The sequence below is a fragment of the Schistocerca gregaria genome, chromosome 1, assembly GCF_023897955.1.
Source record: "Schistocerca gregaria isolate iqSchGreg1 chromosome 1, iqSchGreg1.2, whole genome shotgun sequence".
NCBI classification, from domain to species: domain Eukaryota; kingdom Metazoa; phylum Arthropoda; class Insecta; order Orthoptera; family Acrididae; genus Schistocerca; species Schistocerca gregaria.
In genome coordinates this window covers 455,232,805-455,251,959 of record NC_064920.1, presented here as the reverse complement: position 1 = coordinate 455,251,959, position 19,155 = coordinate 455,232,805, and the positions used below count along the sequence as shown (strand labels likewise).

At 44.6% G+C, this 19,155-nt stretch overlaps 1 protein-coding gene across 1 annotated transcript; it reads left to right on the top strand.

Moving 5' to 3' along the window:
• Positions 1 to 1,211: 1,211 nt before the first annotated feature.
• Positions 1,212 to 17,758, top strand: LOC126352291 (probable basic-leucine zipper transcription factor Q). Its single transcript, XM_050002676.1, has 5 exons — positions 1,212 to 1,256; positions 4,314 to 4,517; positions 6,884 to 7,171; positions 9,713 to 10,231; positions 17,540 to 17,758. Exons 1-5 carry the CDS (start codon positions 1,242 to 1,244, stop codon positions 17,603 to 17,605), a joined length of 1,092 nt encoding a protein of 363 aa, XP_049858633.1. The 5' UTR covers positions 1,212 to 1,241; the 3' UTR covers positions 17,606 to 17,758.
• The last annotated feature ends 1,397 nt before the right edge of the window (positions 17,759 to 19,155 follow it).

Genomic DNA, 19,155 nt, shown 5'->3' with positions numbered 1-19,155 from the left:
AAAACCGTTTAACGTGACAGAAGTGCAACCCACAAACGATGACTAAAGAGAATCGTTCAACGTGACAGAAGTGTAACCCTTCCAAAAATTGCCGCAGATTTCAATGCTGGGCCATCAACAAGTGTCAGCGTGCGAACCGTTCGACGAAACGTCGTCGATATGGGCTTTAGAAAGCGAAGACCCACTCGTGTACCCTTGATGACTACACGATACAAAGTTTTATGCCTAGCCTGGGCCCGTCAATAGCTACGTTAGACTGTTGGTGACAGGAAACATGTTGCCTGGTCATAAGAGTCTTGTTTCAAATTGTATCGAGCAGATGGGTGTGTACGGGTATGGAGACAACCTCGTGACTCCATGGATCCTTAATGTCAGCAGTGGACTGTTAAAGCTGGTGGAGGCTCTGTAACGGTGTGAGGCGTGTGCACTTGATACGACTCTGACAGGTGACACGTACTTAAGCATCCTGTCTGATAGCCTCCATCCATTCATCTCCATTGTGCTGTCTGATGGACTCGGGCAATTCCAGCAGGACAATGCGATACCCCGCACGTCCATAATTGTTGCAGAGTGGCTCCAGGAACACTCTTCTCTGTTTAAACTCTTTCGCTGGCCATCAAACAACCCAGACATGAACGTTACTGAGCGTACGTGGGATGGCTTGCAACGTGCTGTTCAGAAGAGATCTCCACCCCCTCGTACTGTAACGGATTTGTAGGCAGACCTGCAGAATTCATGGTGTCAGTTCCCTCCAGCACTGCTTCAGACATTTGTCGAGACCGTGCTACGTCGTGTTGCGGCACTTCTGCGTGATCGCGACGGTTCTATACGATATTAGGCAAGTGTACCAGTTTCTTTGGCTCTTCTGTGTAAAAGTACCTACTCGTACATGCTAATAATAACTTGATTGGGTTTATGTACGGCTTGAGAATCTTCCTTCCTTCACGTGCCTTGTGGTAGAGACTGACGCACAGTAGTGGCGCGGCCTCGCTGTTGCATAGCGATTCGCGGCCACGCCCCCGTTGCACCGCTGACCGGTGCCGAAATCGCGCCGTCTGAAGGCCGCAGAGGGGCCAGACAGCCGAAACGGGGCCTAGCGCGCCCGCCGGAGCGTCTCGGCGCCAGATCGCCTTGCCGCGGATCACCTTACTGCAACCCGACACCCGCCGGCAGGCGTCTATAAGAAGGTGCCGGCCACTGGTCAGGGCACCATTCGATTCCTGCTCACTGGACAAGCAGTGATGGCTCTATCTCTGGTGAGTACCGGCAGAGTTTCCTCTGCTTCTACCTCTGCTCACCAGGCACAAGAAGCACCGGCTTGAGTGACGTCTAAGTAGTTTCGTCGTAAAACGGATGGTGCGTGTTTGACTCTCTCGTAGACTGAGCTTGTAAGCTGTTTGTGCTCTCTGTAGTATAAGAGTCAAATGATAGAAATGGTTAGATGTGTGCTTGTGTGTGTGTGTGTGTACAGTGCTTGAAAACAGAAAAGAGGTAAAGTCTCTAACCAGAATTCAGCCACATTATCCCATCTCGAGATCTAAAATATGGAAACTGGAATAAACGTAACAACCATATTTCGCTTACTCTACGCAGATACGTGTGGCAGTTGCGCTACTCTGCGTATTGCAGGTATGGAAATGACCTAGTTCGGTCGGAACCAGTCATATCAATAGCATAATTTCTCTGTCCTGTGCTTTCTTTACAAGATCCTAGTGCAAGATCAATGTATTCTGCTGACGGTACAATGACCCCTTTCTCTAAATAAATGTATCGTTATTGTGAAATGAGTGCATGGAAGACATCAGTAGAAGAAGAGAATTGAAGCATTAGAGACGTGGTGCTGCAGAAGGATGTCGAAAAATCGGATGGACTGACAAGATACGAAATGAAGAGGCTTACTGCAGGATCGGTGAATGAGAGCAACATATGGCAAACATTACAAGAAGTGAGGACTTGATGCTAGGACACGTCTGTGTTAAGACATCATTTCCGCAGTAGTAAAGTGGACTGTAGAGGGTAAAAACTACATGGGAAAGCATAGATTCGGATGTATACAACAAATAATTGAAGATGTTGGGTGCAATTGCTAGTGTGAGATGAGGAAGTTGGCACAGGAGAGGAATTTGTGGTGGGCCGTATTTTACCATTCAGAAGCCTGATGGAAAAAATAGTACAGACAACGAGGGAATTGGGGGGGGGGGGGGGGGAGGAGGCAGAGAGAAGGAGACAGAGAGGAGGGTGGTGGAAGAAAAGACTGAGTCTTCAAAGCTTGTAACCTGGCTGTAGGCCCTAGTAGCCGAATACCAGTTACAATTCTTTTTATTTTAAAAACTAGTTTTCCTGAAAGAAATAGGATGTCACGGATTTCAACTGCTGACTTTAATTCTCGTTCTGTTTCCAGACCAGCCAGACACGAAAACACAGGATCCAGCGAGACGACGCATTTGTTAATGCACCGGACTGTATTTAGAACCAGTGGGACTCAAACTCCTTTTCAGTTTTCCAGATTTAGCGTTCGACAGAGATGATTCGACTGTTCCTTCAAATTGCGATCGATATATTTTCAAATAATTTGGTCTGGACAGCTTGAAGATTCTTTCTAATTGTGATTTTTCATGATATAATTTTAGCTTTTGCCATTTTCGGGCGCAAAATTATAACTTCGAAAACAAAATTCTTCTTCAGCGTATGACGAAAAGTATCTCTAAACTATATGTTTTGGTCTGGCATATGATTCGGATATATTGACAACGATATTTATCTAGGAAGTTTTACGTTTGTGTTCAGAGTTGGCCGGCCGGTGTAGCCGAGCGGTTCTGGGCGCTTCAGTCTGCAATCGCGCGCCCGACACGGTCGCAGGTTCGAATCCTGCCTCGGGCATGGATATGTGTGATGTCCTTAGGTTAGTTAGGTTTAAGTACTTTTAAGTTCTAGAGGGCTGATGACCTCAGATGTTAAGTCCCATAGTGCTCAGAGTAATTTGAACCATTTGTATAATTTGAGTTACGTGTCTCTGTGGGTCACAAATGGACAACCTATAGCGCTGGATGTTCTGATAAGTAGAACGTTCTATTACCTTCTCAGAAAACTAATACGATTAGTAAAATCAAAATATATAAGATTGATAATGCTAGACTGTAAGTTTATAGGTAGAAAGTCCCCTGTCATCAACAGTAATTGCCCAATCTTCTTAAGGGACACAGTTGCAAGAAAGAAGAAGATACAGTGAAAATCTGAGTTGGCGATTCTCAGATCCGAGTTTCTGTGTAAGGGGTGGCAGTGATATTCATTAAGTGCTTTGCAGTGAGTTTTAGTGGCAGATTTGACTTGATTCGTTGAAATGTCTTTGACATAGTTATAATAATCGAAACATTACGGGATTTGATTGTAAGAAGTGGGAACATAGTACGGCACTGAGACAGTCAGACAGAGTAAATATCTAGGCGTAAAGTTGCAAAGTGGCACGAAATAATACGAGGACAAGAGTTCAGTTGTAGGGGAGATGAACGGTCGACTTCGCTTTATTGGGAGAATTCTACGAAAGTCTAGCTCCTCGATAAAGGAGACACTTTTGCGACCCATTCTCAAGCGCTGCTCGAATGTTTGGGATCCCCACCAGGCCGGATTACAGAAAATTCAGAGGCTTCACCTCTAATTTCTTACTTATAGATCCGGTCAGTAAGCGAGTATTGTGGACGTGATCCGTGAACTCAAATGGGAGTCCCAGGATGGAAGAAACTGGGCAACTCTAGAGAATCAGTATATGCGACAGACTGCAGAACGACTCTAGTGCCACCAACATGCATCTCGCGCAAGGGCAGCGAAACATGAGAAATCGTGGCTCGTTCGGAAGCACACAGACTCTGTTTTTCCTTGTTTTATTTGCAAGTGGAACTGGAAAGAGAATTACTATCAGTAGTATACAGTACTCTCTGCCATGCACCCTGTGGTAGCTTGCGGAGTATGTATGTAAGTGTATATGTAGCATTCCTAATTGAAAGCCAGGCTCTCGAGAGAATTGGTAGGCAGTCTAAATAGCTGGGAATGTGATTTGCGCTGCTCAGTCGTGATACGCTTGCCGTGACGTGCTGTTATGTTTCCAGGAAAGTTAACAGCAACCGTAGACGGCTGGTTATATTACGAGTGCCTTCATGCCCAAGAGCGTCTCATTACCTGTGGGCAATGGGATAACTTGCTATTTAGCCCTGGGGATGAGCCGACGTGGTGACGTCATCGTAGCTGAGTGATGTGAGGAGAGGCCGCACAGCAGGTGCAGGTGGGCAGCTGTAAAGCGGGCTGCTGTCGCGCCGCAGGTGCTGACGCTGGCGGTGTGGTGCTGCGCGTGGCAGACGGCGGCCGGTGCGGGCGCGCTGCTGCCCAGCTACCAGCTGCTGCTGCCGTTCCCGGCGGGACCCGCTGCTCCAGTGGCCGCACCGGCCAGCCGCCTGGTCGTCCTACTGCCCGGGGCATCGCCGCAGCCGCTTACAGCCACCGCCCTCGACGCCGCACACCAACAGGTACACCGTGCTCATCTTATGTCTTCGCGGCAAATCAACTGTTCTCCGGGTACAGTCGTTAACGAAGTACGACGTTTCGACAGCGTACGTCGCCGTCATCTTCAGGCGATACCCGTAAAACGAGCGTCTTCCATACATCGCGCCTCAGCTTGTACTCGAGGCGCGATACAGCAAAGACGGTCATTTCACAAGTATTAGCTGAAGATGACGGCAACGGACACAGTCGAAATCTCATGTTTCGTAAGTAATTGCATCCAGTTTGACACCCAGTAGCAACACAAATACGTATACTGGGATTTAAGTCCCCCCCCCTCCAAGAAACTTGCAATTAATTCTTACAACAAACAAGAGTATCGTGTTCATGGGTGTCCGCAGAAATTTATCCAAGAGGGGGCAAGATTCTAAAATGGTCGTTTTTCATATAAGTGATTCAGTGAGTTGGAGAATGAATAGCTCCCCGAAACGTAAATTTGAGAGGCATTACAAGAAACTTGTATCAAACGACTGATAGGTATCCATCAAAAATTTTAGTTAAATGGCTCTAATACGGAAATGGTACCCGTATTTGAATGCTATATACACATATTTTAATATTATTAATATGTATGAATGTGAACGCCACCCTCTTTATTCAACAATCTAAAATTGCACCCTTCTTAAGATTAAATATATAGTATTCAACGAGCTACAAAGCAAACAAAAAAATTCATGTACCACCAGAAATGGAATGTGAACCTCCGTCAACACTAGCCACTTGTGCTGGAGAAACGTCAGGAAAATCGTTAAACAACCGTTGGCCGAAAAGCCCGAAGCAGAAGTCAAAAGGCAATAAGTCAATAATGTTAGCAACTCACCAAAAATTAAAAATCCTAAACAGAAAAAAACCATTGGGAAAATCCAGTCGTAAAGCAAAAAAATATTAACCCTCAAAGCGAAAAATCAGAATTAAACTTTAAAAATAACAATATTTCCCATGGCACTCGGTGATGCTACATCTGCGATTTAGTAGAATGCCAGACACCAGTCAATCATTGGTAGAAATGCGCGAGAATGGTATATAATTAGAATAAAGATAGATTGAAGGAGGGGGTAAGTGCCCCTCCTGTGCACCCCCCCCCCCCCCCCCCCCCCCGTAACCCGCTCGTCACCAACCAACTTGCGGACGCCAATGAACTCCAAGGTTCATCTCAGGATCTTCGGATGATGGTCGTTTAGTAGTTTTCTGACTGGTCAGCGTTGACAGACTCATGCTCCATTGCTGATGGCGGACTGGTAAGTCTATGACAATGCCAGCCTCTCGTACTTACGAGACATGCAGCTCTCCATGCTACTCTATCCTGTGCAAGCTTCTTCATCTCCCAGTACCTACTGCAACCTACATCCTTCTGAATCTGCTTAGTGTATTCATCTTTTGGTCTCCCTCTACGATTTTTACCCTCCACGCTGCCCTCCTATGATAAAAATTTTTTGCCTCAGAACATGTCCTACCACCCGATCCTTTCTTCTAGTCAAGGTGTGCCACAAATTTCTCTTCTCCCTAATTCTATTCAATACCTCCTCATTAGTTATGTGATATAACCATCTAATCTTCAGCATTCCTCTGTAGCACCACATTTCGAAAGCTTCTATTCTGTTCTTGTCCAAACTATTTATCGTCCACGTTTCACTTCCATACATGGCCACACTCTATACAATTACTTTCAGAAACGACTTCCTGACACTTAAATCTATACTCGACTTTAACAAATTTCTCTTCTCCAGAAACGCTTTCCTTGCCATTGCCAGTCTACATTTTATATCCTCTCTACTTCGACTATCATCAGTTATTTTGCTCCCCAAATAGCAAAACTCATTTACTACTTTAAGCGTCTCGTTTCCTAATCTAATACCCTCAGCGTCACCCGTTTTAATTCGCCTATATTCCATTATCCTCGTTTTGCTTTTGTTGATGTTCATCTTACATCCTACTTTCAAGACACTGTCCATTCCGTTCAGCTGCTCTTCCAGGTCCTTTGCTGTCTCTGACAGAATTACGATGTCGACTGCTCGTATCAAATATGAATCCAGTGTCCTTATACCACTACTACTACTCGAACTGGATACTTTCGGGTTGAGCGCTACTTCAATGCTATTTAGATTTTCTAAGCTGAATACGTGACCTATTCTTAAATAAAATTTCGGCCCAGCAATTCCTCATTCTTGTCCGATCCGAACTATTTACATGTCTAATGGTCTCGAAATGCACAGACCATTTAACATAAATCTCATTTTTCCCAGTACAAAGTGTCTAACAGGGTAGTACACGGCTGTGTACTACGGTGGTAGCTGCGTGGCTGGAGAGTGAGTGAGCGTCCGTGCCCTGGCAGGTGGAGGCGGCGTCGGCCCGCCTTTCGCAGGTGGAGGCGGCGTCGGCGTCGGCTCGTCTGTCGCCGCTGCCCCCGCAGCCGTCCCGCGCAGACTTCCAGGCGCGAGCCCAGGCCCAGGCTTTCCCTCAGCAGCAACAGCAGCAGCTGCAGCAGCAGCAGCTGCAACAGCAGCTGCAGCAGCTGCAGGACGAGTCCGTGGTCGCAGCCAGGACCAGCTTCCAGCCACCTGTCAGTGGCCGCCCAGACTTCCAGCAGCAGGCTGTGCGCCAGCAGCAGGCTGACTACCAGGTAACACGTCTACATCACTACTCTGCAGTTCACACTTTCTTTTTTCAGACTGAATCGGAGAGTATGCTGATATAAAACTTCTTGGCAGCTTAAAACTGTGTGTCAGGAAGTTTCATATCAGCGCGCACTCCTATGCTGAGTGAAAAAATTCATTGTGGAAACATCCTCCAAGCTGTGACAAAGCCGTATCTCCGCGATGTCCTTTCTTCTAGGAGTGCTAATGCCACATGTTTCACAGGAGAATTTCGTGCAGGTGGTAAGGTAGGAGATAAGGTAGTGGTGGAAGGTGAGCTGTGAGGATGGGTCGTGACTCGTCCTGGGGTAGCTCAGTTGGTAGAGTACTTGCCCTCGAAAGGCGAAGGTCATTTACAGCCGCTGTGAAGACGATCGTAACTGATCAAAACTAGTCATCATTGTACACATTTACACAATTAACAAATATTTACGTTAAGTAGAATTTGACCAAAACTTGGGCACTTCTAGTAGTGCATTCTCTGAGGTGTGATACCAGCCATCTTCCGCGTAGGTGTTTGGATAGAGTCGATACTGAAGCATGTGTTTAAATGTTTGATCTTCAGAGTCGAAATTGAGACTTCTTTGTTGTAGCCCCATATTGCCATACTAACCCTGGATCTGACCATTCCTGAACTCATACTATTCGAGAACTTACATGGCAGCCATCCCATATTCCAAACAGATGGTACAATTTCAGGCACTTTTTTCCAATCTGATAGAAGGGAGTCCTTAGCTCTACACAATCGAAACCAGTAATCAAATAAAATAAAAATCCTAAGATAGATTCTACAAATTCTGTTGCAGTACACTGGATCGCTAAACCCTTCACTATGATTATGTCGTACCTCATTAATTTGTTTACGACAATAAAAGACCTTTCTTCTCTTGAAGTACTCAGTTTATGAAAATCTACTCTCTGGTTTGAAACACGTGGTTATCAAGTTCTGTGGTCATGAGACGCTGAAGTCTAATAGAAAACTGAAGAAGGGTATTACCAAATTTTAACGTTGCGAAACGCGTAACTTACAGCACTTTGGATATCCATGTCTACATCTACACTCTGGAAGTCACCTGGAGCTGTCTAGTGGAGGATAATTGTTATACCACTATCATTTCCCGCGTTTGCTGTTCCATTAGCGAATGACGCGTTAGAAGAATGATTGTCGGTAAATCTCCGTATTCGTTACAATTGTTACAAATTTCTCGTCGTGATCATTTTTCAGGACGTACTTGGGAGGAAGTAACATGTTGCCTGACTCTTCTTGCAGGGTACGTTCTCGAAATTTCACCAGCAGAACTCTCCGTGATGCACAACAGCCGCCATGTAGCGTCTGCAGCTAGAGTTTGTTGAGGACATCCGTAATGCTCTCGCACCAACTTAGAGATTCCCTGACAAAATGGGTCTCTTTTCGTCGGATCTTCTCTAGCTGTTGTATTACTACTACTTAATAAGTGTCCCAGACTGCTGAATAATGGTGAAGAGCCGGGTGAAGGAGCTACTTCTTTCCTTGATGAAGGTGCTGAAGACGCTGCGAACGAATCTCTAAGTGCCATCTGCTTTCTGCTGTTTGTTTTCTCTGGTCATTCCATTTTACGTTGTTTCGGGTGATTAGTCGTGGGTACGTTACGGTAGTTAGTGTTTCCAGTGTTTTGTCGCCAACAGCGCAACCGAACAGTCGTACATCTCTTTGCCTACTTACGGGCAGTACTTTACATTTATTTACGTTTGTAGTCGCTAATTGTCGATCCTCTGCATTCCGCTACAGTCTTCCGGCGCTGCAACCTTCCTCCGCAGTCGAGGTCTCAAACGCACACATGAAAGATGGCACTCAAGTTGGAGGTAAGCCAGTTCGAATCCTGTTGGTGGACGAAGTTTTCACTGCCAGTATTTGGCCAGCGAGGCAAGAAGAGGTGGTGGCGTAAGAATCTTTGCACCGTTGCTCTGGGTTAAATTCCAAACCTCTCCGCAGTGTATCATGCAGTAACGACATGTGACGTTGTTGGTGCTGATCCGTCCGTCGGATGGTGACGTTAAGCTCTGCAGTTCCCTTGGTGCTGTTTGAGAGTAGTAGAGTATGTTCCAGCACTGGGTTTCACCCTCACCCTTTTCATTGTCGTCATAATCATATAACAGCCACCACACACCACACTACAGTAAACACTGATCCAATCCCACACGTATATATGCGATACAGCTCAGACATAATCACTAGGGACGAGACAATGTGCACTGAGGAAGAATACCCTTTCTGACTAGGCAACTGAACCCACCTCGTGGGATTTCCCAGCCAATAATGCCATACGAAATTCAATTTTTAACCTTCTTACAGGCAACGGCATCGGCCGCAAATAACATCATGGCATCTCCAACATTATCCACCAGATCCACTAGATCTTGTAAGCAGTAATGGCCCTATAAGAGTCCTTTGGGAAATTATGTTTACATCTGTCAATTTTATCCCGTTACGAACTGCAGCGATGCCGTGGAGCCGTGTGGGTGAAGGGCGAGTGCTATGGTGCTCACAGGTGGTGAGCGACGGCCGCGGCGAGTTCGCAGCTCCGGCCGGCCCGCAGCCGATGAGGCCGTCCGGCTTGGGGCGCGCGCTGCAGACGCCCTCCTACCAGGCGCTCGTGGCCGACTACCGCTTCCGCCAGCAGCAGCTGCAGCTGCAGCAGCAGCCCTCCAGCTACCAGCCGCTGGCCACCCAGTACCAGTACCGCCAGCCGCAGCGGACCTCCTACCAGGGGGTCTCCACCGGGTACCAGTACCAGCAGCCGTCGCAGGCGCAGACCGTGTCTTCGGCGGCCTCCAGGGCCGACTTCCGCCCGGGCCCTTATCCACTCCCCACGCCCTACTCTGCGGCCCGTGCCAACCTAGTGCAGCAGCAGCAGCAGCAGCAGCAGCAGGTGCAGCAGCAGGAGTACCAACAGCAGCAGCAGCAGGATTACCAACAGCAGGGGGCGTCGTACGACGCGTCGAGGCCCGAGTTCCGCTCCCTGCAGCCTCAGGGGCTGCTGCCGGGGCAGGAGTACTCTGTCAACTTTGTAAGTACCCACCTCCCCTCTCTACTATAGTCCGTGTGTAAATTCAAGAGCTATCAGCCCTAGTGGTGAGAGAACCAGCCTTTTCTAGAAAAACACCATAACTGTCGTTCAGGATGACAAAGCTTCAGCTTCCTGTGATTACATGCCTTCTCGGCGTAATTCAATGACAAAATCTTCTCGGGTGATCATCCGAGTCGTCTTATCGCAACGTTTCAATGAGGCCATCATCTTCAGGGGACTGAAGATGATGGGTACGATACCCATTGAAACGTTGCGACAAGACGAAGCCGCCACTCGGACGATCACCGGAAATTGGGCTGATGATTCGAGATTTAACCATTATCAGATTGCTGGCTTGCAGACCAGTAGGGCGTGTGGAGGTTTACGTACTTCTGTTAGTGCGCGTTTCTTCTGCTTGTTGTATCTATATTACTAAACGGCTAACCCAGTTCATGGTGCACAGATTCAGTTGCAGGTTGCCTGTCTAACAAAAATTTGTTCAATGGAACAGTACCGAAGATGAACAAGTGTTCATAGCTCTTAAAGGATGCTCTTTAGACCCCATCTTTACTAGACGGTCTTTTCTTGTTTTTGTCCGAACTACCAGCTGTCAATATTGGGAAACCAAAGAGCTTGAAGTAGAAGATGAAGAAATGCTCACAGCTATTAAGGTATGCTTTTTAGACCCCATGTTTACTAGACGTTTTTGCTTCTAATAACCGTCCCTGTCGTATCCCTGACTATTGACCATTCCTCTTTGGACATCCTGTGTATGCCTCGCGGAGGGACCATGAATACAAGATTAGACTAATTATAGTGCGGTATTTATCGTGCGCCATAAGCGGTGGAAGGGAAATAAATTTTAATACGGAGTAAAACGGGACGTATTTTCAAAATGGTATTCAGAGCGTGGATGTATACATAGATACCCACTGCACAGAGACGGCAAGGTTTCTAGCTTAACTACTCAGATCAAATTTTTATATCATTTCGCGTAGTATTGGCTGTGCTCTTCACACGTGACATATTAAAACTACGTGCAGAATGGGAACAGAGGCTCTGCAAAATAACAGAAGAAATTCTTATCTCAGTAACAACTCTACGGCTGTGGGGAAGCCAAACTCCACGCTTTACCTATGTTTGTCTTATTCCATTCGTATGTTGTAGAAGGAGAAGATACGGTCTAGCTAGTTGCAGACTACTACTTGGTCGAATATTGAACCCTGCACGAAAGGCAGACATCTGAGTATAGTGTCAGTTGTAGTGTGTTGCGTGCAAATGACTTGGGTAATGACTTCATTATCCGACTGCAATTACGAAACAGTGAATTATACGAGTATAATAACTTTCTGTTCCTGAAAGATTCGTGGTTAGTGGGTAACGTTGTAGGGCGCATTTGTGAAGGTACTAGGATCGAATTACAGTGACTATCTGTGGTGTCAGTCTCTGGAACAAGCTGTATTCAGCTTCGTGAGGAAAAATGAGAATCAGTTTGAGTAAACTAGTAATGAAGTTGATACGGGAGCCACCAAAGTGGTGCAACGATAAAAAGCTTTTAGCACGCTGGAGGCCGAGTGACATTTATTTCATGCTAGCACTTAAAAGCATCGAGTGGTGGATTACCGTTTAACGTCCCGTCGACAACGAGGTCATTAGAGACGGAGCACAAGCTCGGACTAGGGAAGGATGGGGAAGAAAATCGACCCTGCCCTTTCAAAGGAGACATCCAGGCATTTGATTGAAGAGATTTAGGGAAATAACGGAAAATCTAAATCAGGATGGCCGGGCGTGGGTTTGAACCGTCGTCCTCCCGAATGCGAATTCAGTGTGCTAACCACTGCTTCAACTCACTCGGAAAACGCATGGAAGGAGAACTCGCAGAAAATCTGTTCGTCTCTGAATGCCTACCAAAATCAATAATCTTTGCAATTTGTAATAATTTTTGTTCGTCAGTGTTTAGTCACAAGTAAACCGCTCCTTCTTTCGAATTTCGTTACATTTACTTCATTTATCGATAAGGTTTTTCGAGAGATATCGTTTCTTCCCATGCCCTGTCTATCAATTTTCTTCAATTTATAGTTAATCTCATGGTTTAGTTGTAACTATCTTTTAGTAATATCATGTTCGGAAAGTTTTAATCTCTTTTATCCGACTTTCACATTATCCACATAATGTTTCTGTTTGACAGTGTATTATGTAGAATGACTTACACGAATTTCAACTGCAATCCAAGCTCACTTGCTACTTCCTATAAGACTACTAACAAAAAAATGGTTCAAATGGCTCTGAGCACTGTGGGACTCAACTGCTGTGGTCATCAGTCCCCTAGAACTTAGAACTACTTAAACCTAACCAACCTAAGGACATGACACACATCCATGCCCGAGGCAGGATTTGAACCTGCGATCGTAGCAGTCGCACTGTTGCGGACTGCGCGCCTAGAAACGCGAGACCACCGCGGCCGGCTAGACTACTAACACATTTTATGAGTTGTTCTCTATTTTGACATGTAATTGTTGTTTTTATTTGTTCAGCTCATTACAATACTTTCGTGTCTTCTTCATTTCTTCAAAAAACTCTCTATTTAAGCCCTCTTCTATAGAGGGTGTTTGGGAATTCCCTTTACAAACTTCTGAGAATTGTGGAGCAGCGCGGGATTAGCCGAGAGGTCTGAGGCGCTGCCGTCATGGACTGTGCGGCTGGTCCCGGCGGAGGTTCGAGTCCTCCCTATGGCATGAGTGTGTTTGTGTTTGTCCTTAATATAATTTAGGTTAAGTAATGTGTAATCTTAGGGACTGATGACCTTAGCAGTTAAGTCCCATAAGATTTCATACACATCTGAACATTTTTTAGACTTGTGGAGGGGAGTGAGTACATAATAGTTTCATCAGGAACCCATGTCGAGAAACGTCATCCAACGACGCTATAGAGCACCAGAGATATAGATTTATGTACTTGGAGGATAATTCCGTAATGATGTTAGCCGTGGAAACATCACAAACGACTGTGTAATGTTTGTCAATGTTGCGTCAGCAACGGAAATGTAAGCAGTTTAGAAACAATTACCTCAAACGCACTGTTCGCTTAAGAGATTGTATCGCTGGAAATATTATTTCCGAGCATTGTTTGCCTTTTCACTCTAGGATTGTATAGGTTTTGGACGTCACATTTTGCGGATGAAAGTTCTCTGTAGTGGGGTACAGATAAGGAGGCGGCTTCGTGAGGTATTCTGTATAGAGAAAGGCAAGTGGTCAGCGCGGCTGACTCCCACGCGGAGGACCCGTGTTCGATTCCCGGTACTGCCAGCGACTTTTTTCTTGATGGGAGGAGTGAAACGGAGTGCAATCAGTCCCGTGATGCCAACTGAGGCCAGCGGCTCCAGGTCGCCAAAACTGACGCCTCTTGGAAAGTGGTGAGAAGACTCCACGCCCCTCCATTCTGCATCCGTCGGCATCATTGGCTGAGGATGACACGGCGGTCGATCGGTACTGATGGGTCAGCCAGTACCTGTGGACGCACTTAAACGTTTTACAGAAAGTGGTCGAGCATATTTTGCATTGTCGATAGTGTGCTGTCACTGTCACTGTCTCACACACACTCTCCAGCCAATGGCTATATTGGTAACTGGCGGTGCTGAGGAGAGCGCCATGTTGGCCTCTGTTTCTTCTTTTGGCTCTCGATAGACAAAAATCGAGGTTCGGAAAACTATCACTTCTGCCTGTTAACATGATACTTATCCTGTTCGATCTATACTATCCTTAATGAACACTACAGTGGGAAAGTACCCTCACTATAGTTACTCTAGCACGAAAATCATAGCTAAATACTCTTCATTTAATGCTGTTGGCTGGAGCATCAACGGTGCAATGTTCCTGCACGTCTCCCTGCTGCCTGCCTTCTCAGGTACACACAACTTTTTACAGTGAGAAGGACGACAGTTTAACCCCCCCCCCCCCCTGTCCGGCCACAAAGGCGCAGTCTTTCCGCGATTTCGTTTAGTTTTTAAACGATTTCCCTAAACTGCTCAAGGGGGAACGTCGATGAAAAACACACACTATTTCAAAAATGCACCAAATCCACAGTTTTGGAGATATGGCAATGAAATCTTGTACTACGCTTTACATGAAAGTAACACATTTACATATAAAAACCTTGGATTATGTATATTCAACTTTTTTTAATGAAATTGGTTTTCAAAAAATATTGTAGGTTCCTTTTTCTCATAAAGTATTCAAGAGATTTCTACAAAAATTTCTCTGTTTCATCTCTTTACATGTTCTGAGCTTCTCTCAAGAGGTTTTTCGAATAGTTCAAACAGGAGAATTTTCATAATTTATTAATTATAATTCCACAAGTACAATTTTAGATTCATGCAAAATTCCACGCACTTTGCCCCATATTTCAGCATCCAATCAGAATTTCAATATTTGCTCTTGAGACAACGTTTATTAGCTTTACAGAAATATGTGTACAAAATTTCATACTTCTATCATTCATAGAATCTCAGGAAAAGGTACATAAACTAAAAAACAAACATTTCAGGAAACGCAATTTAAAGTTCAACCTAACTTTTTTCCTTGTGTCACTTCTTCAGAAGGCACCACATTTGTACTCTGGGTCGTCTTTCCCTTCAAGGCTTCTCTTCTGCTTTCTTGCTGACTGTCTTCTCTCCCTCACCAGGTCTTCAAACGACTTTTCAGCTACAGAGAGGCGCTGTAAATCTATTTTTCTCAGGATGTCTTGAGTAAAGTTTCCTATCTTGAAGCCCATTCTTTCTAATACCTTCATCCTCCCGACGTTCCCACAATTAAATACAATAACTGCATCACAAGTTCCAATTCTGACAACTGTAGCAGATGCAAATATGTTTTTAGGGCATCGTTTCCATATGAGTGAATTTAGAGACTCATTTGGATTTTGGGTTTTGCCATGAACACACTTTTTGAGAAGTGCAGGATTGGCCAAAGATGATCTATAAAACCAAAGAGTATGTATCACGGCCTTTTATACGTATCCCACACACGTTTGATTGAAAATAATACACAGAATCGTTGTTCACTGAGCTGGTATTAAAGTGTTGCTTCAGAACGTGGGCGTGGCAGGCAGGCCGCGTCACACTTTTAATTAATTTTCAGGCACTTAGGATGCGATTTCAACATTGAAACTTTGAGAACTTATTTTCAGGCGCTTAGGATGCGATTTCAACATTGAAACTTTGAGAGCTTATTGTCCATGAGTTGTACTAACAAATAAAAAATAAACCGAAAATTGACATTTTTGGTCAATTTCATCAACGTCCCCCCTTAAGGAGAATGCTGGGGTGGTTTCTTCGAAAGGCCGCGGGTGATTTCCTTCCCCAATCAGTATTTGAAGACCTCTGCGGAAAGTTAAGGTCTTGTCTTCCTTCCTTCCTTTTTTTCTTGTTTGCCTAGGCAGTGGAAAGAGAATATCTTCTGAGCTGCAGACGGGGAAATGGACCCTGACTTTACTAGAGGAATCATCATGGCACGAGGTGAAGGAAAGTTAGATATTATAGTCACGTCGATGTCGAGATGATCAAAGTATGATCGCTAGCTCCGGTCGTTCTGAATGTTTAAGGAATGTGGCTTCGAAAAATGTTCAGAGGGTGGGTGCACATGGGGCGATCAAAAGTTGTCCGGAATTCGAGCTGTTTTGTCTCTGTATGCATTGATAGCTGCCGACTACTTGACACTATGCAAATCACTGGTCACTGGGCCGCGTGAAATGTGAGCCCGCTAGGTTACGTCACTGGCGGGAGTTAACGGTGCCTCGGAAGTCGGCGAACGGAACGAGGCTGTGGGAAGCGACGACACTCGATCCCGCGACCCGCTGCTCGCCTTACGTTGCGGCGCGGCTACTCCGCTTGTTGCGTTATCGAACAGGTGGCCACACACGAGCGGATTTCTGCGGCGTCCCAGTACCGCGGGTATTTACGAGGTATCAGTCCCTCCCACCTCGGGCCCGTCGTTTTCCACTGACGGGCATGCATCGCCCGTCGTGTCTAGTCTCTCAGGTCTACCTGGAGGTGGGGTCTATACGCGTGTGAGTGGATAAACCGGCGGATTTTCGTGATTTACAAAACATGCGGTCTCTTCACCTTTCTTCTCCCTAGCGACACTTGTTTCACCCGCGCCCCGCGCTCCCACTTAAACCAAATTAAGCGATGTGCAGTACACTTAGGTCTCCTGCTTGAAAACCACACGATTCCTGGACTCCTTAAGTTGAACTGTCAGAAATTGTAAGACTTCAGTTTGCCAATGCTTTGTGTTTGACCACTCCCACTAATGATAGTAATAATCATAATAACAGTAATAGTAATAATAAAACTGTTTAGGCTCCACAGAAGTTTAGTAGCCATTAGATAGTAACTATTATGTCGTGCTGTTAATCATTTCGTTTATTGGTGGGAAGTGAAAAATGAAGCAATTTCTGGTTTATTTGGAAATTACCTACAACCCAGAGAAGATATTTCACGAAATACTTAAGCGTATGTGACACACGTCTTTCAACTTTACAGTCGTAGAAGCATGGCGCTAAATAAGAAATGGTTGGACTTTGTGAGGATAATGATCATTTATTAGTTTCACTGGCTGTAATTTCCATCGCAATTTGTGTCGCGTTAATGTTAGTAGTTGAAATGAATAGAATATAATTATTGATAACTTACGTAATCAGTGCTACAGCCTTACGAAATATTGATAATAGTTATGATCTTTTAAAAATAATTTACATTCATGTTCAAAACGTAATTGACACCTTTTGTTTTTACCCCTCAGAAAATTACATTTTATTTCTCAGGGCGTAATTACGTCTGGGTTAGGAACCACTGCCTTAGATGACAGATAACTGAGTTTACTTCCCTGTAGCCTTTCAACATCAAGAATCCGTTTCCGTGCACTGCTAAGTTGTCATATCTTCTGCTCTCAGAAGCATCTATGAACACGTGTGGCAATAATTTTATTAATGAGGCACACTTACCGTTAGTTCTTTTCTGAAAATTTGTTTAAATTCTTGTTAGTTACGTAAAGAATGAAATATACACATCGGCACGATCAACGAACTTGTTGTGCAAGCTTGTGCCCAGTCTACATCACGACGCGTCCAAACCAGACGCTGTCGGGCTTCAGTTTCCAGTTTATATGTTACTCGTTTCTTTTCGAGCCAGGAGGTTATAGAGGCGCTATGTAACTCTCCTTTAAATGATACCATACTGAAACACAATACTTCGGCCAGAGTGAAGTGGAATGGAAGTTCTGCTGACTGACTACTGGGTGTCTGTGATTACAGGAAGGAGACGGCTTTGGCTATGGATACACGATCCGCGGAGACCGCAACCTGCAGCGTGCTTACTGAGGACTCGGAGAAGCTGATGACGACGACAGCGGAAACGGCTAGCACGGCCATGAAGACGACGACCCCGCCCACACAAAAAACTATACTGCCAAACGCTCGGCTTGTATATAGCATTTTACCACGCATGTAAATAAATTTTGCTTCGAAAGCATATTCACGATTTTTTCTTTGGTTTCTCTCCCTTCATTACTCATCTAATCTTCCCAACAAGACATACACTGCTTAAAGTGATTTCGACACAACGAAATAAGACAATACATGAGTTAAATGCGATACAGTGACGAACAGAACATTAGCAAAGACATTATACAGCATCGTGGGCTGGCGCTTAAGTTAGTATTGTATGTGCGACCGGTTTAGATCAGAGACAAGCATCATGAATAAAGAAAAATTTCAACTGGAAAGGATGTCACCAAATTGCAGTAAAATACTAGCAACACTTACGCTGTGGGGTAAAAGCAATAGTTACATATACCAGAAAAAAAACACAATGACAAGAATATTCTATTTTTACTCGTAAATAATGCACCCGCTTGAGGTTAGAGTCCTCGCTCGGGCATGGGTATGTGTGTTGTTTTTAGCATAAGTTAGTTTAAGTGGTGTATAAGTCTAAGGACCGATGACCTCAGCACTTCGGTCCCTCAGGAATTCACACACATTTGAACATTCGTAACTAATGCTTAGCCATCCAGAGATAGCTTCAAGGAGTGCCGTTTACAGACAACCATCAAACGAACACACAAAACAAAACGACAAAGCATCATGAACAACTGTTAGTGTAAAACATAGCTAACCTCTGAATGCCGTACACCTATTTCCAACAATTTGGTTCATGACGAACTCTACCTATGTAACAAGATATCCCGAAAATTTTCAGTCCTTTTATGTTCTTTCGTTTTCCAGTCTCATTTGTTCTTAAAATCAAAGGAAGTGAGCTAAGATACAGCTTAATCTGACGCAGTAAGTTATAGGCTATGAAAACTGACAACCGACAATAATAGTGACAGTGGTGTAACAAGAAATACAGTACAGTCCATGGGAAGTACACTAGAGAAATAATAATAGGTATCAATAACTTTGGGCATAATAGCATGTTTTGAACGAAATTCAGTGTGAAGTACTCGCTGGTACAGGTAAAGATTAAAATATTTTTCGTCCTTTCAGACATCAGCAGTTATATAAGAAACGAAAGAAATATATGTAAAGTCACAGGGATGACAAGCAGCTCAAACCACATCATTTAGGGAAGGACGCAGAGGTAACTACAAACGCTGATGATGGCTACAATGAAATTAGTACCAATATAACTGACAATGGACTAGAAGTAAAGAAGCTTCAGGAAATACCATTATTTTATAAATTATGGTTAGGTGAATCAAATTATTTAGCAACGTGAGGAATTCGGCTCATACTGCATTCATTATGGATTCAGATTAGATTAACAGGTAGGTCTATTTTAAAACAGTCTTCGCTACAAATTATTCTTTTACCAACAACGCGTTTCGTGCTTCTGGAGCATCTTCAGATTATCACAAAATTTTCTTTTTACA